The sequence below is a fragment of the Mus pahari genome, chromosome 3, assembly GCF_900095145.1.
Source record: "Mus pahari chromosome 3, PAHARI_EIJ_v1.1, whole genome shotgun sequence".
In the NCBI taxonomy this organism is placed as follows: Eukaryota; Metazoa; Chordata; class Mammalia; order Rodentia; family Muridae; genus Mus; species Mus pahari.
Window position 1 is genome coordinate 62,206,417 of NC_034592.1, and position 26,640 is coordinate 62,233,056.

General features: G+C 41.2%; 1 protein-coding gene across 1 annotated transcript in view; it reads right to left on the minus strand.

The window, feature by feature from the left end:
* The window catches only part of Pde11a (phosphodiesterase 11A), a 342,530-nt gene that overhangs the window by 183,116 nt on the left and 132,774 nt on the right, over nt 1–26,640 (minus strand). Inside the window, exon 5 of the mRNA XM_021192546.2 lies at nt 25,664–25,728. Coding sequence (XP_021048205.1) covers nt 25,664–25,728 — 65 coding nt within the window. The remainder of the gene's footprint in view (nt 1–25,663; nt 25,729–26,640) is intronic.

A 26,640-nucleotide genomic window follows, 5' to 3' on the forward strand; every position in this document is an offset into this window, starting at 1 on the left:
GGAATTCTCCTATACTGGGGCATAGATCCTTCACAGGACCTAGGGCCTCTCCTCCCATTGATGACCAACTAGGCCATCTCTGCTACACATACAACTAGAGCCACAAGTTCCACCATGTGTTTTCTTTGATTGGTAGTTTAGTTCCAAGGAGCTCTGGGGGTACTGGTTAGTTTATATTGATGTTCCTCCTGTGGGGCTTCAGACCCCTTCAGCTCCTTGAGTACTTTCTCTAGCTCCTTCATTGGGGACCNTGTGCACTGTCCAATGGATGATTGTGAGCATCCACTTCTGTATTTGCCAGGCACTGTCAGAGGTCCTCAGGAGACAGCTATATCAGGCTCCTGTCAGCAGGCTCTTGTTGGCATCTGCCATAGTTTCTGGGTTTGGTGGTTGTTTATGGGATGGATCCCCAAGTGGGACAGTCTCTGGATGGTCATTCCTTCAGTCTCTGCTCCGAACTTTGTCTCTGTAAATCTTTCCATGCATATTTTGTTCCCCCTTCTAAGAAGGATTCTGAGCTTCTGGGCTAATACCCACTTATCAGTGAGTGCATATCATGTGTGTTATTTTGTGACTGGGTTACCTCACTCAGGATGATATCTCCAGATCTGTCGTCCACTTGTCTAAGAATTTCATAAATTCATTGTTTTTAATAGCTGAGTAGTACTCCATTGTGTAAATGTACCACATTTTCTGTATCCATTCCTCTGTTGAGGAACATCTGGGTTCTTTCCAGCTTCTGGCTATTATAAATAAGGCTTCTATGAACATGTGGAGCATGTGTCCTTATTACATGTTGGAGCATCTTCTGGATATATGCCCAGGAGTGGTATTGCTGACTCTTCCAGTAGAACTATATCCAATTTTCTGAGGAACCGCCAAACTGATTTTCTAGAGTGGTTGTACCAACTTGCAATCCCACTAGCAATGGAGGAGTGTTCCTCTTTCTCTACATCCTCGCCAGCATCTGCTGTCACCTGAGTTTTTGATCTTAGTCATTCTGACTGGTGTGAGGTGGCATCTCAGGATTTGTTTTGGTTTGCATTTCCCTGCTGATTAAGGATGTTGAACTTTTTTTTTTTTTTTTTTAGGTGCTTCTCAGCCATTTGGTATTCCCCAGTTGAGAATTATTTGTTTAGCTCTGTATCCCAATTTTTAATAGGGTTATTTGGTTTTTTGGAGTCCAACTTCTTGAGTTCTTTATATGTATTGGACATTAGCCCCCTATCCGATTTAGGCTTGGTAAAGATCTTTTCCCAATCTGTTGGTTGCCTATTGGTCTTATTGACAGTGTCCTTTGCCTTACAAAAACTTGGCAATTTTATGAGGTCCCATTTGTCCATTCTCCATTTTACAGTACAAGCCATTGGTATTCTGTTCAGGAATCTTTTCCCGTGCCCATTATCTTTGATGCTCTTCCCCACTTTCTCCTCTGTATGTTTCAGTGTCTCTGGCTTTATGTGGAGTTCTTTGATCCTCTTAGACTTGAACTTTGTACAAGGAGATAAGAATGGATCAATTTGCATTTTTCTACATGCTAACTGCCAGTTGAGCCAGCACCATTTGTTGAAAATGCTGCCTTTTTTCCCCACTGGATGGTTTTAGCTCCTTTGTCAAAGATCAAGTGACCATAGGTGTGTGGGTTCATTTCTGGGTCTTCAATTCTGTTCCATTGATCTTCTTGTCTGTCACTGTACCAGTACCAGGCAGTTTTTATCACAATTGCTCTGTAGTACAGCTTGAGGACGGGGATGGTGAGTCCGCCAGACATTCTTTTATTGTTGAGAATAGTTTTTGCTATCCTAGGTTTTTTGTTATTCCAGATAAATTTGCAAATTGCCCTTTCTAACTCTGTGAAAAATTTAGTTGGAATTTTGATGGGGATTGCATTGAATCTGTAGATTGCTTTCGGCAAGATAGCCATTTTGACTATATTAATTCTTCCAATCCATGAGCATGGGAGATNTTTCCATCTTCTGAGATCTTCGATTTCTTTCTTCAGAGACTTGAAGTTCTTATCATACAGGTCTTTCACTTCCTTAGTTAGAATCACACCAAGGTATTTTATATTATTTGTGACTATTTTGAAGGGTGTTGTTTCCCTAATTTCTTTCTCAGCCCATTTATCATTTGTGTAGAGAAAGGCCAGTGATTTGTTTGAGTTAATTTTATATCCAGTTACTTCATTGAAGTTGTTCGTCATGTTTAGGAGTTCTCTGGTGGATTTTTTTTTTTGGGGGGGGGGTCACTTATGTATACTATCATATCATCTACAAATAGTGATATTTTGACTTCTTCCTTTCCAATATGCATTCCTTTGATCTCCTTTTGTTGTCGAATTGCTCTGGCTAGGACTTCACAGACTATATTGAATAGGTAGTGAGAGAGTGGGCAGCCTTGTCTAGTCCCTGATTTTAGTGGGATTGCTTCGAGTTTCTCTCCATTTACTTTGATGTTGGTTACTGGTTTGCTGTAGATTGCTTTTATTATGTTTGATATAAATATAATAGATGGCTTGCTCAGCCTACTTTCTTATAGAAGCTAGGGTCACCAAACCAGGAATGGCCCCACCCACTGTGGGCTGGGCTCTCCCCCATTGAGAAAATACCTTAGAGCTGGATCTCATGGAGGCATTTCCTCATTGGAAGCTTCTTTCTCTCTGATGACTCTATCTTGTGTTACGTTAATACATAAAACAAGCCTGCACAATTTCCAAAATTTGCTTGTGGCTTTGTAACATTCAAATCATAATGCTATTTTCCCTGTGTGGTGAGAATATTTTTAAGAAATCTTAGGAAAAAATGGCACAAAGAAAACTCAACTATTGTAAAAATGGCTTGGGAAGGCAAAAATAAATAAAATTAATGTCTGATCTTCATTGAAACATTCTTATAGGATGAAATCCAACTATAATGGTTTATTTTAACTATATAAAAATGACCTCGCTAAACTCAGGATTCCTATCCAACTACCATGCTAACTGTAAATCTTATTTATCTTGCTCTATAAAGATCAAGCGTGTAGGGAGATGTAGTTATTTAAATGAGTCCCATGTAAAGGCCTACAGTTCACAGTTTCTTTTCCTCTGTGGTATCTTGCTTTCAAATGTGAGACTGAAATTGCCTTCAGAAAGATCTTCACAAATTCAACTGTATTTGTTGACAGTGGAGATGAAGATAAAAGAGAATTGCTCTATTATAGACAACACATAAGGCTGCAGTGTGGCTGCCTCCAAAGGGAAGAGCAGGGCCATAGATACAAACCTTGGGGCTCGTAAGGTACAGACTAGCTTTAGAGAGAAATCTATACAAGCAAAATAAAGCGGGATTAAAGGAAACAACTCAGGACAGGTTACTTCAACACCTTCAATCAAGTTGTGCTAAAGTTTCAAATCCAGAAAACAGTGCAAATAAACTTAAGACTATCTCCAGTGCTATTTCTCAAAACAACATATATCAGAAGATAAAACACATGCATAAAATAATGTTAATCATTAGATTGTGCCATGTTGATATTTCTGTTGCCAATATCAGAGTTTCTTCACATATTTTCGCTAGAAATTCCCAGGATCTTATTTGTTAAGAGTGAGTATTGATTGGGTCTGTATTAATAAGAAGTAGGCAATAGAAGACTGAATCATGCATGGAGTACATATGAAGGGTGTGTTCCTTTCTTGATGCCCTAAGGAACTGGTACATGGAAATTTGTCTCTTGTATTGAATATGAAATGTTCCTCTACAAACTCATGTGTTGGGGCCTTGTTTGTTGGTTCATGGGCTTCTGGGAAGGGACTGAATGCTGAGGATTCTGTCCTAATCAATACAGTCATTCCCTTGATAGACTCATAGTATATATTGAGAGGTGATAACACAAGGTGACGAGGCCTAGCTTGAGGAAGTAGATGACTGTCCACTATGAGGGGAGCAGTCTTCTCCACAAGTTTCCACTGACATGTGTTTCAGCCCTTTCCACTGGCTCAGAAGCAATGGTACTTGCCACCCTAGACTAACACCTCATAAGCCATAAACTACCACAAATCTCTCTTTCCTTTAAGATGTTTATGTCAGGGAGTCTACCACCACAACAAAGGATCTTAGAAGTCACCACCTGCACAAGGGTATCAATCCAACTCCAGTTCTACTTACATGGAGAGGGTATGGACAGAAGCTAATGAGGCCATAGCTTCAGGAAACACATAGACAATAGCAATGGACTATGATAGATGCTTTAATGTAATGGTTCTCATGCCTCCTAACACTGAGACCCTTTAATACAGTCCATCATGTTGTGGTGACCCCAACCGTAAAATTATTTTCATTACTACTTCATAACTGTAATTATAATACTCATGAATTACAATGTAAATATCTAATATGCAACCCAAGAGTCATGACCCACAAGTTGAGAACCCCTGTAAAGAAATACAAAATAGAGGTGAGAAAAGGCGCGGGGGGGGGGGAGCATTGGCTTTAGCTATTTTTTTGAACATGTGTTTAAAAATACAGATGAAGCTATACTACAGGAATGCTTTAGAAGTCTGTGGTTGGTTTGTTCTTGTTTTTTATTTTTCTCTGTTGATTCGGGAAATAACAGAGTCAATCCATGATGGAAATAATGACTAGGCTACAGTGAAAGAACCCAACCAATGTGCTATGTGGCGAACTTTGTATTACAAGCTTCATAGCCATATAAATGACTGTCATGTCATATCTCTATATATGCATACCTATGAGTCTTGAGTTGCTTGTGTGTATTGAGATTTTATATATACATATAATTACATATACATGTATGTCAAGTGCTTCCTGGAAAACTTTTCATCACTATTCTACAGTGTTTCAGGTTTTTCAAAACTGAACGTGCTCACTCTCCTGGGTGCACTGGTAATCACTAATGAAGACTCTGGCTATAAACTAGACATTGATCAATAATGTGGGAGCAGAAGTTTTAGCCATCTATTTTCTCACTGTCAAAAGAATATTTGCCAATTGATTTTTTTTTGGTAACTTGACTATTAGCCAGTGAGATTGTGATTATTTGGGACAGGTAATTTTTTTCTTTTATGTATCCAAACAAAGCAATTGATTTTGACCTACAGATTAAATGTGGCAGCATTTGACATTTTGCTTCACCGACTAGATGTCAATCTGAACTGTGGTTTACAAACCAAAGCTCCATTCCTTACTTTTTCTTCTCAGAAAAGCCTGCTATCTCTGGGGGCCTTCATAACACCACCAGCTATGCAACATTATTTGAAACTGTCCTTTAATTAGGAGATTAAAGAACTAAATCAATACCAGAGGAACAGAAAGCTAGGACCCCCAGCAGGAGAATCTCAAGTCCCCAGTACTTGGGACTTTAATCTCTACTGGTTCAGTTGTCTTTGAAGGCTATCAAACAAACCCTCTAGTTATGAAAGGAAAAGATCAGGCAATTAGCACACACAGCAAGCCTGTTATCTTTGCTGCTGTGATGGGAGAAGCTGATGCTTTGCCTTCCAGAAGCCCCTACAGCAGTGCTTCTCAACCTGTGGGTCTTGATCTCTTTAGGGGTCAACTGACCCTTTCATGGGGTCGCTTAAGACCGCTGGAAGACACAGATATTTACATTATGATTTATATCAGCAGCAAAATTACAGTTATAAAATTACAATGAAAATAATTTTATGGTTGGGGGTTATTACATAATATGTGACCTCATGTTGTAACATGAGGTTATGTATTAAAGAGTTGCAGCTTCAGGAAGGCTGAGAACCACTGTTCTAAAATTTATCCTGGCTTGTTAATGAGCCTGTTTGGGGAGAAGGTTTTGTTTTGTTTTGAGACAGTTCTCTTTCTCTCCCATCTCTCCACTACACACTTGCTCATCACAGTGGCTCCCGCAGGCATGGTGGTGGGTGAGCCTCTGGGTATCTTCCACCCACCTGCCAGAGCCTCATCAGCAATGATATCTTTTGAAAAGTAGGATGACTTAATGTCTACCCAACCCAAAGATTCCAAAGGAAATAAATCCCTGGTCAAAGATAACACAGCACAGAAAAACTATAACTCAACAAAGAGTCATCATCTCATGTTTGAACCATCACCACCACCAACTAGAGAGATGGCAGTGATGAGAAGTAAACAGAGTGAGACATGTTGAGTCAACTGTGGGTCTCCACTCTGCAGGTACTGCTCTTCTTCCTGGGCGAGGATGCAGCTCTGGGAGTCACAGCAGCTCTCATAGTGGTCCATTTTCTCAAAAGGAGAAGACATAGGTCCACTGGCACTTGTGTTTGTTTCTGGCTCTATTGATGGGCAGTATAACTCATCATTTCCCAAGGAGCAAGAATAGCAACCATCTTTGTATCTCCAGGCCATTTATAGTGCACAAACGATTTGGCTTCTCTTCCTCCCCATTTCTCCAACCTATTTGCTTGTTCCTGCCAGCTGCACCTGCCTGGCCCATTTTCTAAACTAGTGAGTGATGTGGGAGAGCACAACTCATTGTGAGTGGTGTCATTCCTGGGTTTGTGGTCCTGGGCTCTATAGGAAAGCAGGCTGATCAAGCCATGGGGAGCAAGCCAGTAAGCAGTATCCCTCCATGGCTTCTACTTCACCTCCTGCCTCTCAGTTCCTGTCATATTTGAGTTCCTGTCCCTATTTCCTTTGATTATGAACAGTGATGTGCAAGCGTAAGCCAAATAAGACCTTTCCTCCCCAACTTGTCATGGTGTTTCACCACAGCAATACTAACCCTAACTAGTGCGCCTGGTAAAACAGTATGCTCAGTTGAGCTCCTGGGGTGTGGGAGGGAGCTATACTATTTTCTCTGAGTTCATCATCACTGCAAGCCTTTGGTGAGGTACTGAAGAGAAAATGTGCTAGGTAGCAAAATTGCCAATGCGAGTGCACAACAAAAATTATACCTTGATAGAGGCCTCAAGTAGCCCATCTACATCCCTCTGTGAGAACACCTGTGGCCACCTCCATATATCATAGGTACCCATTAGAAGTCTAAGGACTGTGTAGAAACAGCAAAGAATGAGGAATGAGCCCAATTCATTAAATTATTAGCTGAAACATATTAAATGAGAGACCTATAATAGTAAGAACCAAACACATAAACTCTTAGGGCTTCCAAGTTGCCATAATTGTTTACAAGGTAGAATCAATCCAAGGGGCAGTTGATCTACATTGTCTACTTTATTATGTTTGAGCTTAGTACCTTTTTATGTGCCCTGTTCATGGAACAATTTTTAGAGCCTTTATTCTTCTCCATGACAGCTTTACTAGAACAAGAATCCACCCCCATCTGCCATTAAAAAGGAGCTATGAGTTTATCTTTCATTTGAGTTTTCATGTTCAAAGCCATGAAAATTAAGTCAAAACTAAAGCAAAATCTCATGCTTTTAATTTTATATACTTAGGATGTGAAGGATGTTTGAAAAATGTGTTTCCTTAAGTCTCTCAATATGAAATTTGAAGATATACTTCACTGATAATGTTTCATTTCCTCTAGTTTATTCCATATAATTAATATTAAAATGAGGCATAGATACATATACCATCAGTACCACAGAGTGTACTAACACAGCTAGATTAATCTGTGAGAAAACATGTATGGAAGAGATACAGTTCCCCGAACAGTGTGTCTAGGTCAGAAATAAGAGTTTTCAGTGGACAAACCATACCCCCAGAGCATCTGGAGATTTAGGATTTTTGTAGGAGAAGGACCTGAGGATACCTGAGAGACTTAGAACAGTTTCTGATCTACGAAGGACAGAAGTGGCTTTGGAAACAAGGAGTCTCAGAGCTCAGCCTCAGGCACCAGTGTTCTGGGTGGCTACCTTGACTTGGTGAGCTGTGCCCTCGCCAGACAGCAGAAGAGGGCGGAAATGAGATCCCAGAGCCATCTAGAGCTCTGCCCATCTAAGAACAACATTAAATGTTGGTATAATGAGGTTCAACAGTTGTCAACAGTATGCCTGAGGTTGTGTGAAGGAAATCACACACTAACAGAAATTCTGCCACGCCCCTTGGTTTTATAAGGACAGACAGTTGAGAGATCACCCTGAGTCTCCAAGGAAATGTTGAATTTTTAAACCGTGTTGGGACTGTTTGAATGTGTAATTAATCCATTTTGCATTATGAGATTGTGGTGGTTTGAATCGCCCAGGGGGTGGCAATATTAGAAGGTATGCCTTTGTTGGAGTAGGTGTGGCCTTGCTGGAGGGAGTATGTCATGGTGGGAGTGGGCTTTGAGACCCTCATCCTAGCCACACGGAAGACAGTCTTCTCCTAGTGACTCTCAGATCAAGATGTAGGACCCTTGGCTCCTTCTCCGGCACAGTGCCTGCTGTTCACTGTAGTGACCATGCTTCCTGCCGTGATGATCATGGACTGACCCTCTGAACCTGTAAGCCAGCCTCAATTAAATGTTGTCCTTATAAGAGTTGCCTTGGTCACGGTGTCTCTTCACAGTAATAAAACCCTAACTAAGACAGAGATGGGCTTTATTCCAGGGGGCACAGTGGTGGAACACGATTCTTTGAGTGTGGAATTTCCCCTGTAGGCTTTTGTACGTCAGCATTTTGCCCTACAGTTACTGGGGGCTGTTTTGGAAGTCTGTGGAACCTTCAGGTGGTGGAACTTCATTGCGGGTGTTGGGTCTCTGGGTACAGGTTTGGGACTTAGCAGCCTACTGCTTCTTGCCCACTCTCAAGTTTCTGACTGCTTTTGCAAAGTGACTGGCTGACTCAAGTTCCCGTTGCCACACCCAGCCCGGAGGGTTTACTTCATCCCTCCTTGAACTCTATTGTGAAGTAAGCCCTTCTCTCTTGAGTGCCTTTATGTCAGATACTAGGTCACAGCCACAGAAAAAACAATTCAGGCCTCCTCCCACTTCTTTTCCTGGGCATCCTTCTTGCATGGATGCGTGTTTGTATGCTTGAGGTTATTTGGGTCTCTTTGAGACTCTTGCTTTTCTTTCCATTCCCAAGACTAGATGTTTCCTGTCGACTTATCGTTCTTCAGCCTGCTCACACATGTTCTTCTGCCCCCATCTTAGAGAACTTTTCATTTTATTTAACTTCTCAAGTTTAGAATGTATATATGATTTATAATAGTAAAAACATTTACTTTATATTTAGTTGTATATCTTGTTGAGAGACATTGTTCTCACATTTTTCTTTAGTTCTTTGTATGCGGTTTCCTTTAATATCTTGGACATATTTATACTTTCCCATTCAAATTGCTTGGCAGATAAGTCCAGCTGTTTTCTCCACTGGGACAGTTTCTATTAAAAGCCACTTTGTCTAGATTTGTGCTGTATTTTCTTGTATCTTTGAATGCTTTATAATAAAGTTCCTGGTAAAATTAAAATATTAATTTTAAATATTTAATTTAATATTTTAATTTAAAATATTAAATAATGTAGAAGCTTTGGAAACAAGAGCATCTTCCTTATTCTACATCAAGATGTTTTTCCTATCTATTGTTATTATTCTTGGAGCTATTTGGTGTCAAGCGACTTCCCTAAACTAATTTTGAAAGTGTCTCTGTTTTAATGGCAGCTTGAATTTCCTCTCAGTTGGTTTAATAGCCAGCTAATAATTAGATAGATGTTTGTTGTTGTGGACCACATTTTTCAGAGTCTGGAAGTCAGGATCTAGACGATACCCAAAGGCATTGGTATCATCACAATTTACAGAACAGACAATGATGTTCTCAAATGCCATTTCTCAGTCCCTGAAGCATATTTTGGGGTAATAATGTCCAAGTGTTGAATCACATTGGCCTTGTTGGGTATGTGGCCACTTCCTTCAGGCCCAGATCATAGCCGTATCTGACTGGTGGTACTAACAACCACCCTTGTGGTTATAAAGTTCAATATGACTGTAGTCTGTAATCACAGTACCTCAGAGGTAATCCAAACCTTCATTCATACCTTTTAGCTTTTAAGGCTAACACATCTATTGGAATCTTTTTCTTGGTCATGTCAGCTATGATGGACAAGAACATAGAAGGGTTTTTCAGATATCTCTGACCCTTGGAAAAACTATCAAGGTTATCGTGACATTTTAACTAATTAGAATCCTGTTATGGAAGTCAACTTCCCTGTTAAAATGGCAGAATTATGGCCAGGGAGTCTGGAGGTCTTCAGGAAGGGTTTCAAATCACCATTAGAAGGATGGAAGGCAATGCCCTTGGTCCTGGGAAGGCTTGATGCCCCAGTGTAGGGAAATGCCAGGGCAGGAAGGCTAGAGAGGGTAGGTGGGTAGGGGAGCACCCTCATAGAGACAGGGGGAGGGAGGATGGGATAGGGAGTGTCCGGAGCAAAAACTGGAAAAGGGGATGACATTTGAAATGTAAATAAATAAAATATCTAGTAAAAATATCATTTGTTTGCAAAACTAGATTCCACAGAGCATGTCAGAAACTACCCAAAACATTGAAACATAGGTTTTACTTTTCCAAACTGAGAGATGGGACTCAGGAAACCAGTGTGGCCAACAATTTCTGTTTTCAAAGAAAAGAATAGCAGAATCATCTAATATTAAAATTGAAGAAGCCCTAAATTACTGGGTGTATTAAAGTTAAGGCATATGTGTTTCCAGCAGAGATGGTGAGGAGTGAGGGATGGAGAAGCCACGGGAAAAATGAGGTGCAGCCCACTCATGTGAGATAACTGAACCCCAGATCCCACCAATTATAAGATGAGCAGAAAGGAGAGTTACTGCTAAGAGGTAATATCTTACTACTTAAGACATTTTAATCTTATTTTTGAAATCTCTTAGGTTAGACATACAATTGCATCGTATTCCATTCTTAAAGGGGAAATATAAAATATACAAGCAGGTTCTACATGGGAGAAAAGTTATCAGTGAAGGAAGCTAAGAGGTCTCTAAAGCATTCAGAGGTTCATGCTTGAATCACTTCTCAGGCATTGTCAGTGGTCACAAACACATCCTCTAAGGCATCAGGCCGACTCTCAGGATGCAGCCTTTCTTAAGGACGTGCCAGGTCACCTCCAGGACTTTCCTCCAAGCTGCTGACACTCTCGTGAGATTTGATACTGTCAGACTTAGGAGGGGATACCAACTGGGAGGTTTTTTTGTGTAAAATAAAACTTGCAGTGCCTTCCTCAAGTGCTCCTTCCTTGGCTTATTGCCAACAATTTCAGGGTGTTTCCATCATACTTCAGCCACATCATCTTTAACTATGTGTCCTCAAAGACCTAACAAGGTGCACGCCACTCATTATAACTCAGCTGCGGTTCATCTATATGGTGTGATGTGGTGTGTGTGTGTGTGTGTGTGTGTGTGTGTGTGTGTGTCTGTGGTGTGTATGTGTATGTGCAGGTGTGTGTGTGTGTGTGTGTNGTGTATGTGCAGGTGTGTGTGTGTGTGTGTGTGTCTGTGGTGTGTATGTGTATGTGCAGGTGTGTGTGTGTGTCTGTGGTGTGTATGTGTATTTGCAGGTGTGTGTGTGTGTGTGTGTGTGTGTGTGTGTAAGGTGTCATTGAACTCAGTCTTACACTCCTAGAAGACTGCATCCAAACTTATACTAAGAATGTTTTTGTTCTACATTTCTGCATAACAGCTGGCTAGTAACAGCTGGCTAAAACACAACTAATTTATTATATCAGATTTCTGGAAGCCAAAAGTTCATCACAACTCAGCTGAATTCATTGTTAGAGTTCTTAGGAGGCCAAGATCAAGGTGGTGACAAGACTCTGCTTTTTTGAAAGTTATGTCTCAGGCAGTCTAAATATCCAGAAATGAGCTCAACCTAGACTGTAGGAGGATTTCTGGTCATTTGATGAAAGCCAGCATCCCTCGGGAACTTGTGAAACTGGTTCCCATCTGCCCCCCAAAGACATCTTTTCTATCTCTGGCAGAAGGGACATATGACTACCTATGACTGCTATCAGCGTATTGAAGCTCAGACGGGCCTGCAGGCTCCCTCAGTGTACCAATTACCTGTTGTACACTTCCAAGCCCAAGTCAGCAGCTGGGCCTGCCCTGGCCCCAGCTAACATCCTTATATTTGTATGATTCTTCCATCTCGTACTTTCTATATATCTATTCCCACTGTTGCCTTTCTCTCTCTCTTTCTCTCTCCTATACTCTATTCTCTTGCTATCTCACCTTGGTGGTTTGAATGAAAGTAGCCCCCATAGGGAGTGGCACTATTAGGAAGTTGGAGGAAGTGTGTCACTGGGGATAAGCTTTGATGTTTCAGATGCTCAAGTCAGGCCCAGTGTGGTGGTCTCTTCCTGCTTCCTGTCAATCCAGATGTAGAATTCTCAGCTCCTTCTCCAGCACAGTATCTGCCTGTGTGCTGGATGCTTTCCACCATGATGACAGTGTACTAAAACGCTGAACAGTAAGCCAGCCCCAATGTATGTTAGCCTTTATAAAGTTGCTGTGGTTCTGGTGTCTCTTCAGAGCAATATTTAAGCCAGCAACATGTGACAAATCAGCCAGACGTTGGTACCAGGGACTGGGGTATTTCTGCGATAAGCCTGATCCTGCTTTGGTTTGGAGGAATGTGGACTTTGACACTTCGGTTTAGGAAAGCAGCTGAATGCCTTAATTGGAGCTTAGTTGGATATACAAGTGGGAACATGGAAGACAGTGGCGCTGAGAGTGATTTGAACTGTGGTAGCCAGCTCAGGAGGTTTCAGAGGAGAAGAATATTAGTATGTGACCTAGAGACTGTTCTTGTGGAACTTTGGTAAAGAACATGGCTGCTTTCTGCTTTTGTCTAGAAAAAACATCTCCCTGAGGTTAAATTGAAGTGTTTTGGGTTACCAACTTTGGCAGAGATTTCCGGACAGCCTCGTATTGACTGTGTTTGTTGCTTACTGGGGGGCCACACTTACGAAGATACATAAGGAAAAGGAGCAAGCCAGTAAGCTGCACCCCTCCTTGGCCTCTGCATCAGCTCCTGTCTGACTTCCACTGATGATAAACAGTGCTGTTAAAGTGTAAGCCAAAGGCCACTAGTCCCCAATTTGCATTTTGGTCATGGGGTTTTGTCGCAGCAGTAGAAATCTTAGCTAAGAACTCATCATCTTCACCGTTCTCTTCTCTCTCCCTTCCCTAGCCTTGTCTGTGCCTACCCTGCAGACAGAAAGCTTTCTCTCTATCTGCTGTAGACAGTTCTGGATTCCTCCAGACATGCCCTCCTCTCTTCTACACAGTATAAGCCTTCCCCTAATAGTGGAGCAGTCTCTTCACTGTGCTCCCTGTTCCTTTACTGTGCTCCCCATCTCTTTACTGTGCCCCCCGTCTCTTTGCTGTGTTCTCTGTCTCTTTACTGTGCTCCCCATCTCTTCACTGTGCTCCCTGTTCCTTTACTGTGTTCCCTGTCTCTTTGCTGTGCCCCTGTCTCTTTACTGTGCTCTCCATCTCTCTACTGTGCTCCCTGTCTCTTTACTGTGCTTCCTGTCTCTTTACTGTGCCCCCTTGCATACGCTGAAGGCTTCCAAGGAGAATACAGCTCACATAGGTTGTTAGCAACTCACACAGGCTGTTGGGTTCTGCAGTAATAAGATGGGTTCTGCTGTCCTTGATGTTTAAGCAAGGTTGGGCCTCCTGTATATGAAAGCCAGCAACATGTGACAACTCGTGTTTCAAATCTTTAACTTTTCCTTCTGTTGTCTCTCTGGCCTCCTCTGTCCTAACCTGGCTGAAAGCCTTATTCTTCATGGCTCATCTAGAGAAGCCAGCACAGCATCTTCACCTTAACATTACTGGATGAGTAACCTCAATTAAATCTGCAAAGCCTCTTCACTCTTGCAATATACTATCAATAACTGATGACAAGGGGCAAGGTACCAGAGGTCAAATTTCTGCTTGGCGCACTTGGGGTGACTTTGTTGTTTAAAATTATATACAGTGGCAAATTTGGACTGTCTGACGTTTTTCACGACATCATGATGAAATGCTACGTTTGTGACCTGAGTTCTTAGTGCTGTTTTACTGTCCCCGTCACTGCCAAGCATGTGACAGACAGCGAGACTGTCTCGGCATCTCCTCTCTAATGAAATTCAAAGCTCCCTTTCCTTTCCTCAATTCAATTGCTTGCCATTGGAAAGGAAACAGCTTCCAATTAGTTAGAAATCTTCACAAATTGTTGTTGCACATTTCAATGGCAGCCCCGTGAAATCCACAGATTTGATTACACCAGGCTCACATGGCTTTAAAATTCCGTTTGCTTATGGTGAGAACGTGGGCATTGTCTTCTGCCTTCACATGCATGACTTGGCATGTGGCTGCAGGCTATTTTGTGTGCATTTGTGTAATAAAACAACACCACTTCATTTGATTTTGAATGTCTTCTTTAGCTGCTGCTCTATATTGTGGCGAGTTTCTTCAACAGACATATTTTTGCCACTCCTCTGTGTGTGTGTGTGTGTGTGTATCTGTGTGTGTGTGTGTGTGTGTGTTGTGGGTACATGTGTGTGAGTATTCACATGTATGGACATGTGAGGCATGCATGTGCATGTGTGTGTCCACACATGTGAAGATCAGAACTGGTCCCTTCCTCAGTTGCTCTCCATCTTATATACAGGGACAAGGTCTTTCATTTCAGTCCAGAGTGTTCTGATTGTCTGACTAGCCTAGTTAGCCAAATTGCTGGAGATCCCATCTCTGCCTCCCAAGCTCAAGGAATACAGTTGGGTCCACACCACTGACTGAGCATTTATGTGGGTCCTGGGGATCTGAACTCTGCTCCTCAGCCTTACATGAAGAGTACTCTACTCACTGTACCATCTCCCAGCCCCCCTGTGTATGTGCTTTTGAATAAAACAGTAACTTTTTATTTCAACATCGTCATTGAGCCAAGCTATTTTTAAAAGATTGATTAATATGTTATTTTATGTGTATGAATATTTGCACGTACATAGGTATATGCCTGCATGCCTGGTGCTCATGGAGCCATAAGAGGGCACCAGGTCCCTTGGATGTGGAGTTACAGATGACTGTAAGCCAGCACGTGGGTGCTGGGAACCAAATGTGTGTCTTCTGTAAGGGCAGCAATTGCTCTTAACCATAGACTCATCTCTCCAGCCACTCCTGTGTGTGTGTGTGTGTGTGTGTGTGTGTGTGTGTGTGTGTGTGTGTGTGTGCAATGTTGTTGAAAATATTAACCAGCATTTAAACCCAGCCAAGTAGCACCAATAATGTACAATACACAAAGTGGCAATACAAATATCTGTGAGTCAATAGCTGTGCCATAGTTGTCACCTAGGACAGCAGTCACCATCCTGACTTTCAATGACATTCAAGCATCCCCATCCCTGGGCTTATAGGGCAGTGTCTGGCCAGCTAGTGAATGAGTACTCCTTTGGAAATCAAATATCTACCAGCATCAATTCTTTATTGTTTAAAAAATATAACTGTCTCAGGCTGTCTCAGGTGTACTGACTTTCCTAAATGAAAGTCAGAAAACATCAGACTAATGATGAGAGCATCCAGAAAGTAATACCAGAAAGAAAAAAAAAAGAAAGAAAGCAATACCAGGCTGGAAGAGAAAACTAACAATTCAGACAACTTGAACTTTATTCTCTTGTGTTTCCTCAAGTGTGCCATCTCCTACATGCACTTGGGTTTCTGCAGTTTAAAGCATCCATGTAAACTAACTTCCCCCATAAAGTCTCTTATGAGGTCTGAGGCCCCTCTTTCAATACAGAACTGAGTCAGGAGTACAGGGCCAAAGCACAAAACTTCAGTAATAAGTGAATTGTCACACATTTTTTTAATTTTATTTTATTTATTTATTTTTTTTAGATTTATTTATTTATTATATGTAAGTATACTGTAGCTGTCTTCAGACACTCCAGAAGAGGGAGTCAGATCTTGTTAAGGGTGGTTGTGAGCCACCATGTGGTTGCTGGGATTTGAACTCTACACCTTTGGAAGAGCAGTCGGGTGCTCTTACCCGCTGAGCCATCTCACCAGCCCCCACACATTTTTTTTAAATTAATGAATTGATGCAAAAATGCTATAATGATCAAATTGTTGAAGGCATTTTAGAGACATATATTTTTTTCCTTTTGTTTCAGGATTTAATGTCGCTTAGCCGGATTCTACTGTAATATGGCTAAGTTCTCTGATCATGCTGCAAACTTCTTAATGGTTCCCTGGTCAATTGGAGAACTTTCTTGCTGTTTATTTTTTTGCTTTGTTTTGACAGAGTCTTACTAGGTAGCCCAGGCAGGCTTTGAACTCATGATCCACATGCCAGTCTTGTGTCCTACTGTAAGCACCCCCTAGGCATGTAAGTATTTCAGACAGTGCAGTCTTGGTCCTAACAGAGTGGGTATTGATGGGACTGCCTTCCAGGCCTAAGCTCACAGGAAGGGAGGTCCTTGAGTGGAATATTACTCTTGGAATTTGGCTTAAGATTTTTCTAGCTTAAAACTGTGTGTGTGCAACACACTTTACTTCTCCAAATCTCAACTTCTTCATTTATAAAATGAGAACAGTAATTCCATGGGCATTTTGGCCCTGAGACCAGATAAGTCTGACAGCCACTAGCCGTTCAAGGACAGTTAATTCTCCTTCTGCAATTAAATAAGAAATCATTACCATGACAATATGGGGTTCACAGAATCATAGCTTCCTGGAACTCCATTGCTAGAAAAATATCGAATAGGCATTATCAATTTTATTGTCCTCATTCAATAACTAGTGTATTAGCCTCCTAAGATAGCCAGAACGAATCACTGCTACCTTTAAAGCAGTAGTAATAGTAATGTCTTCCCTCACGGTGTGGGGGGTAGGGGAGTGTTCCTGGCTTGAAGATACCGAATTCCAGATTCTTCCTGCCTTCAGATGGCACTTGGCCCTTTGCCTCTATTCTCTCAGAAGGGCATGAGACACTGGTTGGACTGGCCAATGAGTCTAAATTTAGCCTCATTTAATTTCAAGATGCCTAACTAATTCTATCTTCATGTCCAAATGAAGTTTCCTTTTGAGGGTTGGGGTAGACATGAATTTTTGATTGGGAATCGCCTTTAAACCATACTATTTCCCTGAACTAACATTTAAAATAATTCCTTTTTCATCTTAAATGTTTTGCAATCCAGGCATGGTGATGCACATCTGTAATACCAGAATTAAGGTAGGAATTGCAAGATTGGGAGTTTAAGGCCAGGCTTGACAACAAGAGATTGTGTGTGTATGTGTGTGTGTGTGTGTGTGTGTGTGTGTGTGTGTGTGTGTGTGTGTGTGTGTTGTGTATGTGTGTGCATGTGTGTGTGTTTCTTGACTCTTAAAAGACTTCATTTTTTTCTATCCCTGTTTTTTTTCAGAAGTGACTTACTGTGATCTGAAGTTATGGCTTGGTGAGGTCAGAGCCTCCCAGATCACTGCAGAGGAGAGAACTCTGCTGGCAGCATGGCAGCATGCCTGTGCCATGCATGGATCAAAGAGACACAGTCTGAAAGGGAGCACAATGCAGCCGTGCTCAACTTCTCACAAATCCTTAATGCGGGAGGTTCGCGGTTTCCTCTGAGTTTCAGCTCCAGTTCCTCAGCCCCTGGATCCTTGATGGCTTTGCTTGCTTCTTCATTTCCTGCTGAATTCTCTTCTTGAACTAATTTTCAAACTAAATCCCTTTACCAGTGTCCTACTGCTGCTCTTCCAAATTACGATAAATTCGGTGGCTTCAAACAGCAGTAGCTTTTTGAGGAGAGGCTCCATTCGCTCACCTTTCCCAGTTTCTAGAGTTTTCCACATTGCCTGGTCATGGTCCCCTCCCTTGTCTTCAAAGCCAGCAATGACAGGCTACCTCCCAAACTACTTGACTCTAAAGTCTGCCTCTGTCACCAGGGAGCCTTCATTTACAAAGACTCCTGTGATTACCTAGCACCTATTCAAATGACTGAGGATAATCTACCTATGTTAAATAATATTTTATTACCATGTTAATTATTCACAGCACTGGTATGTATGCCATCTTCATACACGTGCACTGTGTGCACCAATCATATTTACCCATTACTTTCTATTATGCCCCCTGCCTATTCTCTTCTTCCTCCCAAGTAGACCCCCGAACTTTCTTTTCTTTTCTCCCTTTTTTTCTTCTTCCTCTTCCTCCTTCTCTGTGCTCATGCATGCATGCATCTGTCTGTTTGTCTTTCCTAATGAGTTTCATCAGGGTTGCTTACAACATGGGTAAATGTTTGTTTGTAAGAAGATGGGCACCTTGTCAGTGGCTGTAACACTGAAGAAAATGATTCTCCCTCTTTGTCAACACAAACTGTATATAAATCCTTAGGGGGAATGTAGTTCAAATTCCTAACTCCATCTGTAAAAGATGCATTGCCATGGAAGGCAGCACTGACTGGCTCTGGGATTGGGCAGCAAATAACTCGAGGCAGGCCATTTTTCTGTCTACTAAATTCGCTCATCAGTGGTAAGAGAAAGCTTTAGCTTTTTCACTTCTGAAACTGCCTTTTCAAAGGCTTGCCAACCAAAAGGTCTTTTGTTTTCCATTTTAATGGTTTGAGGGATCGAGCCCAGGACTTTGTACGTGCTCAATAAGCACTCAATAAGTAAGCTAGAACCAAAGCCATAAATGAAGAGTCGGGACCTACTAGATGCTCCAAGATTTCTGGTTTTATTTTTCTCTGATCTTTTTGGTTGTAACAAATGGAAATATAAAAATTCCTCCTGTTAAAAAAATATAGATTTCCCCTATAGTTCCTTTAATCAGAGAAGATAAAATAGCTATAGAACTTGGGTTTTAAGTGATTATATTTCCCCTAAATTCCATTAAATTATTATATGAAAAGATCCTTCATTTAGTTGTAGCCATCTAGAAATTATAGATACTAAGATGTGATTTTTGATACTTTAAATATAAGAGCTAAGTGTGCTCAATTCTTAAAGTATTCATATTTATCTTAGATACACAAAACATGACCAATGGTATTTTAAATTAAGTAAAGACTATAAGCATATTTCTTTAAATAGTGTTTTTCATCTTACAAATATACTATCAAATTAAAGGCTTGTGCAGTAGGGCCAGAAATGGAATCCTGTTTAAAACAGAACAAATGCCTTAGGAAGTTTTATTCAGCCGTTTCGCAAAGGTAGCTTTCTGATGGAAGGTCCCAGAGGGAGGCCCAGGGGGGAAGGAACTTGAATGGTTTGGGTAAAATCTTGTTTTTTGTGTGCATGTCAGCATCAACCACACAAGATGTTTGTGACCACCCCCACAGAGACAGTGTCGCATTGTGAGCAAGAGCGGAGCTTGCCTCTCTCTGATGCGTCCTGATTCTGCAAACACCAAGACAACCTGCCCCATCATGGAGCAGTTCTTTAAAGAACCCTTGCAACCCTGGCAAGCTGGAATATATCTAGGGAATAAGTAAAGGATGTGAAGATTCTAGAGACTATGGCATAGAAAGAACAGCCAAAAGATGATGGCTGTTGATGTGGCAAAGTTAAGGACATGGGGATCCATGGAGGTTCTCCACAGAAGAATCTTTGCTATATGCAGGGTTTAATCTCTGGTGGCCTATGTCTCCCATTCTGTGGTCCTTCCACATTCTAGCCCACATGACTTGTCAAGACAGAAACCTCATCATGCCACTATCTATTGTTATTCCCCAGTTTCTAAGCCAATTAAGTGGCTCTGGGCATAGCAGAAGAACCCGATAGGATTCTCACCTCAGTCAGACGGAATTCTCAGTAGCTGGATACGACAAGGAATTAGGGACCATCACCAGCAATAATGATGATCCCTGTGACAAGAGCTCACAGCCCTGATGCTCATTCACTCCATCTCTCCTCTCCAAGTCTCTGCTCATGACAGTTCCCCTCCCTGGAGGTTAGTTAGGACCTGGAAGGCCTGACTGAAGTCTTACCACATACAAAAGCTTTCCTTGAGGTCCACCTCCCATTTGTCCTCAAATGAGCTGGTTGCCATAGGAGACAATAATGTGTCACACAAAGATGTGCCCTGTACCATAGGATTATTTTGTGCTGAGAGAAACTGAGAAGTAGATCCAAGAAAAGCTCTCTGCCTTAAAGTAGGTCATACGATAATGAGGGGGCACTTACTCTTGTCATATGAGGAAGGATAAAATTTGACCACCACAGAGACAGCATTAAACCCTTACTGGCCTGGAGATGCACCATAGAAACCCACATGACAAAGCTTAGGACACCATATGGAGTATTTCCCTTCCTATAATTTAACATCTTGTAGTCAACACCTCTTCTCTTTAGTCACTTCTCAACAATACTTTCTTTTTTTTTAAGATTTACTTTTATTTTTATTTTCTATATTGGACTGTATTGCATGTATGTATGTATGTATGTATGTATGTATGTATGTATGTATGTATATTGTGTGCATGCCTAGTCCCCAACGTGTCCAGAAGACAGTGCCAGGTCTCTTACAGATGCCTGTAAGGTGCCATGAGGGTTCTGGTAATCAAGCCATAGCTCCGCACCTCTTCTTTAAGAGTTACATATCTTTCCCTTGGTAGCTGCCATGCATACATGAAAAAGACATAACCACTGCCTTTCTCTACTTTTACTAATAGGGTCCTGTCTTGGCAAATAAATCAGGATAGAGAGAAAATCATTTTTATGTTTCTCTATAGAGACCATCCCTTGTATTAACATAACACCCTGTACAAACCTTATATTTAAAAAGTCCTTAGACTGAGAGTCAACCACTGAGTTACCCTTTGACCTCTCTGTTGATCTCCCTTCTCAGTCAACAGGCTCAGATACTCAAGCCTCATCTTTATAGTCGTTTTTTTCCACAAACATCAACTCATGCAAATAACTGTCCTTTCATATGCAAACATGTCCCTGTTTAGATTCTTATGTTCTGCTAATGGTGACAAAAATCAGGGTATACACAGGGCCACTTAGGGGCCAGGCAATACACTATGTCACATGTTATGAGAAGTACACACTCACTGATTTCCACACAAATTATCAGTTTTGTTCAGGTTTGGGAAAAATGACCAGTACATCCAAGAGAGTGCAGGGAACTGTGTAGAACAGTGGTTGAGACTCCCGGTGCTCAGACCTTGTCAAAGCAGCCTTTAGAGATTTAATGTATACACTTGAAAAAAAAAAGATCTCACTGGAGTTATTGTCTTTATCAGGTTAGTTGTGGGCATGGCTGAGCAGAAGTCAGAGTTATCACTGTTAATGTGAGTCTTTGTAGCTGTAATCTGGAGGCTGGGTTGGCTCTGGTTACATGTTTTATATTAGATTGTTTTATTATATTCTACTGTGTTCCTAGTCTACTTTCACTGTTGGGTGACCATTGATTGGGTCCTTGAGGACAAAGTCCTCTGCTTTTGTTTTAAATCTCTGTAGTTCTGTCACCTGACACAGTTCCCAGCCTTGGGTAGCAGGTAGTCAAGATATGGCTGTTGACTAAAGAAGTGTCTTCAAGGAATACAGTTAGGGGAAAAAAAGCGGGGGCAGAAGCACAGGAAGCTACTGCAACACAAAATGGCTTCCTATCAGTATTGGAGGAGGTACTGTCAAGGATGTCCTGCCTGAAGCAGATATGTATCTAACAGAGGGAGGGAGGGAGAGGGAGAATAGAGGGAGAGAGGGAGAGGGAGAGGGAGAGGGAGAGGGAGATGGAGAGGGAGAGGGAGAGAGGGAAAGAGAACTGGTTGAATATAGATATATAGACCACAGGCATGACCACAGAGAAACTGGCTGCTTAAGACGTTAAGTGAAGTTAATGAATTGTGGAGAGCTTTTGAAGCTGCTTTCTAGGATTCTGGTGAGAATTTGACATTGGGCTAAGACAACAAAGTAGGCTTAAGGGAAATACAACTGAGGAATGTACAGTATTCCTTGTACCTGGATCATCCTGATAAACCCCTAGACACAGTGACCCTGGGACTCTGTTTATTGCCTTGTTTGACTACTTCGGTTACTGTCCTGTTTGTTCCTTGACTACTTTGTTTATGTCTTAAGGACTGAATATATTCTTTGTATGTACCTAGAATGATATAAAAGCAGACTGGAAAAAATTAAACTCGTCTTCAGCTTCAGAACTGGCTGGGGTCATGTTATAAGTTATCGTGTGGTCTAACTGCCTTTTTCTTTTCAGTCCTCAATCCCTCCTTGGAGAATCCATTGACAGACTGAGCTGGCTTGGTCAATGAATCAGTGATAAAACTTAGTTGTATAGGGAAAAAAAGTCTCCAAGGGTTGTAGCTAAGAATCATCAGGCCTCAAACTGGAGTTGACTGGAGTGCAGCAGTGTCCTGGAATATCTTTACTGAAGCTATAAGAATCATTCTTTAAAGGCTGCCCTGTTTTATTCCTGAGTGACATTCAGGGGGCTGGGGGCTTTAATGGGCAGCATCTACAGGTAAGGTGTTACATGATGGAAGGTGAACACAAGGGCTGAAAATGTGAGAGAAAGCCTGTGATCTGGAGCCTTGTCGCTTGTTCAACACCCGCTCTGGAGCCTTGTCGCTTGTTCAATTGCCTCTGACCAATGGCTCATGGGGCTGCTTGTCTTTATTCCTTTCACTTCCAAGAAGATGTGAAGGAATCCACATCTGGAAGAAGAAAATCACTAGGCAAAGAATGGAAGGTCTTCTGAGATAGATGAACGTCCTCCATTAATTTAGAAGCCATAAATAGAAAGATGAACAGGACTGTCTCATGATGTCAGGGTTTAAAGGCACTTTTAAACTTTCTTTTTAAAGAAAAGCCGACCTTTCTTTTTTATTATCAGAAAGTTTTCCAAGGGCACTCTGGGTCTTGGGTCATTTCATTTTGACATGGAAGTTCTTTAAAACAATCATAAGGCCAGAATTTTTAAATTCTGAAGTAATCAAGTGAAGAGGTTCAAGAACGCCACAGAGCCCACATAGACGGGAATGGAGCCTGCATAGATGGAAAATATAGCATGCTGTATGACTGATGAAGTTAGCACCCATAGATACTTTCTCTAATGTACTTCTTGCCGTTTTACAACATTCCATTTAGGAAAATTTCTGAGTATACCCCAGTGGCTCTATGCCTAAATATGTTTGCTGGATAGAGATTGTCTGATGTGAAGAAATACAGATGACAACACAATTGTCCTCTCGTGAACATAAAACCTTCCTACAAAAAGCTTCAACCTCTCATTATAACTTTTGTTTAAAGAATAAATCATGGAGATCACAAGTTGTTTTGTATAAATTCTGCGAATCCCTTCAAGTATCTGCATATCTGTTGATGCAGGCACCATCACTAACAAGGAACAGATAATCTACCATCAGCTGGACCCCAGTTTTCATTTCTAGCCCAGCTCTGGGTCAACTTCTCTCCCCTACTGCTTTGCTCTCTGCTACTGTAATTTTACTTTTTGAAACAATGCCCTATACATGGAATTGCCTACCACATAGCCAAAACCTCTCTTAAATTCATACAATTGAGTAAAACAAACAAACAAACAAACAAACAAAGTGTCCATTTTGACTTCCTGGTTTCTGTGATGGTAAACACTGATCTAATTTTTAACCTCAGAGGACGTAGCATCGCCTAGGAGCCAACCATGTGCAGATCTGTGTGCGTGTGCCTCTAGATTTGATGACTAGAAGTGGGTAGATTCACCCTAATTTACTCTCAGACTGTGAGTGAAGGTAACCCCTTCCTTTTAAAAGTTGTTTTTGTCTGGTATTTTGAGAAGTAACTAATACGGTATTTTTTTTTCCAAAATTAAGGGCAGTAATACATACTTTTAAAAATCAAATTTCTCTTGAATACTGAAACAGAAGGTTACCTAGACAGCCCTTTAATTATATAGATCTTTGTATTTCATTTCCAATATATTTAATAGGGATATCTCAGCATACACCTGAGAATTAAGTTTTTGCCAAATTTGCCAAACTTGATTTTAATTGATCAACCAGATTTGAGAAACATTGACCTAAGAGATATTCATTATATGGGACCAGTTGTGGAATTTTAAGTTAAATGTCACAGCAGAATCAAAGTTTACAGTGCAGAAGAGTTGTCCGTGGGTGTAAGGCTACTTCTTGTTGGTCACGGGGCCTTCACTGAGTGACTTAAACTTGCTTATTCTGGTTTTCTTTCCATGACTTTGATGAAACACTCTTGACCAAAAGACAACTTGGGGATAAAGGATTCTGTTGGGTTTTACTTCGGGGTCACAGTTTGTTATGAGGGAAGCCAGGGCAGGACCTCATACAGTAGCTTAGAGAGGAAACTATGGAGGGATGCTGCTTTCTGCTCCCTCTCTTGCTTGCTCACTTGCTTGTACTTAACTAGCACTTTTACATAGGCCAGGACTGTCTGTCTAGGGGTGGAGGCAAGTGCAGTGATTTGGGCTCACATACATCAATGTAGACAACTAAAACAGTCCTTCACAGATGAGCCCACAACTAACCTGATAGAGAAAATAACTCCACTGAGATTTCTTTTTCAAGTGATTCTAGGCTTTGTCAACCTGACCCTTGAGGTTAGCTAGGCCATTGCCAACCTTTGATTTTCTCTTCTGCCTTACAGGGTTAACCGTGTCTTTCTTCCAAAGATTTGGGGGAGGTGAAGCACCTATTCTCAGTCAGCACACGGTCAGCACACTTGACACACGATGAAAGGAAGTTGATTGCACTACTGAGAATGGTATCGGTATCAGGAGTGGTATCCTCATATTGCCCTCAGCATCTGACCCATGGTTTTCTAAATCTTTGCATTTTTCTTAATTTCACTACTTCTAACCCTTCCCTCTGGAGATGAATCAACGTCAAGAGAATCAACCTTTGTAATGGCCCAGCCACTATTCCCAGGAGTGCAAACCTCAGAGGTACTCTGGGGATGTCTCTAACCCTCACTGCTATTGCGACAGCCTCAAAGATGCCAACAGAGACAAACTACTGGACTCACCTTTCTCGTCAGGAGAAAATATTATTGGCCAAATGTGAGCAAGCAAGGAGGTCAAAATGAAGCAGAAAGTTGTGTTTTCTGAACAATTAGGGACTATGAAAAATTAGCTTTATTTACAGCTTCAATATTAGATGTTTGGTATCAAATGCTTGATGTAAAACAAAACCAAAAGCTGGTGATTGAAGAAAATGGGCTTCCCCCATGGCTATTCCATACTCCTTGCAAAGCAATTCTGAAATTCTCAAACCATTACAAAGTTCAGGGGAGGGTGACATTAAAGTCTGCAGGCAAGATTATAATGTATCACAAGTATTAAATTTCACTCTTCTTTTCCTGTGGTACTGGCAGTGAGCCAGAGACTCTCATTCCAGGCAAGCACTCAGTTATTGAGTTAAACCACCTCAGTATTTGAGACAGGATCCCACTAAGGTTCCCAAGATACCCTTGGTCTTATTCCATAGCAATGGTGTGCCTTGACCTTGGGGTTTTCTTGATTGTGCTTCCCAAGCAGCTAGTCTAACAGGCTAGTGCCACCACACCTCATCCTACAAGTTTGTCTGATGAACACATGGCAGGGAAGATGTATCCTGTTCACACCCACTGTTCACCAATAGTTTTTAGTCAAGTTCTGACTTTCAGAAAAGTGAGAAGTGGCCTCACTTGATGATACAGAGCAACACGACTCCTATCCTCAAAGAATTATGCGACACAGCTAACATCAAGGGCCAAGGAACATCAAAAGACAAGTGTGAATCCCATGAGCCTTACCTGTTCTCAGCATCAGCACTGCACTTTGGGGACATCAGCTCAAAGGATTTGGTAAACTTCACCACCTGTGTCATACAGAGAGACAGCAAATCCAAGTCAATTAAAGCTTCCCCCACAGTTCCAACTGATGCAATAACCGTTTTCATCCCTGTGATGATCATTACAATAATTGGGGATTAAAGAGCCATTTCAGTGGGGAGATCCCAAGAGAAGAGAAGAAAGGTCTAATTCACATTTTATGCTTGACTTCTTCTGTAGCAAACATCACCAACACCACTTGACCAGAGCTATTTTGTACCTAGGCTTGCAAGCTCGGTCTTTCATTATTTGTAATTTATTTTCATTATTTTGCCTAAAGTGCATCAAGTTCTTTCTTCTAAAAATAAAATAAAATAAAATAAAATAAAATAAAATAAAATAAAAACCGTTCTGTAGGAATCAGTCTGCCATTTTATTGCAAACGAGGCATGTGCAAGTTATAGCCAATCCTTGCATATGGATGTACAGGATGTTAAGCTAAGTAGATGATTCCCAGACTATTGAGAGAAAAGTAGGGCTTAGAGGGGTTAAGTGGTTATGCAGGAAGATGTGTAGACAGTAGATTGTAGACCTGAGATTCAAACCATGTTGGTTTGATTCCAATGGTCCATTTACCCACTGCTTTAGTCTGCCTTCATCAGCAAGAGCAAGTAGGATTGCATCTGTTAATTATGTATGTATGATGTGCTCAAAAGCAAAATAGACAGATATATTCTGCCATTAGAAACCTTAATTCTATGTTGAGCATGGTAGTACACAACTTTAATCCCAATACTCCTAAAACAGAGGCAGGCGGATCTCAATGAGTTCCAAAGCTGGTCTGCCCTACATAGCAACTTCCATGTCAGCTAGTGCTACACAGTAAGACCACGTCTCTAAATAAATAAATAAATAAATAAATAAATAAATAAATAAATATTTTAAAATTCATTTCACAA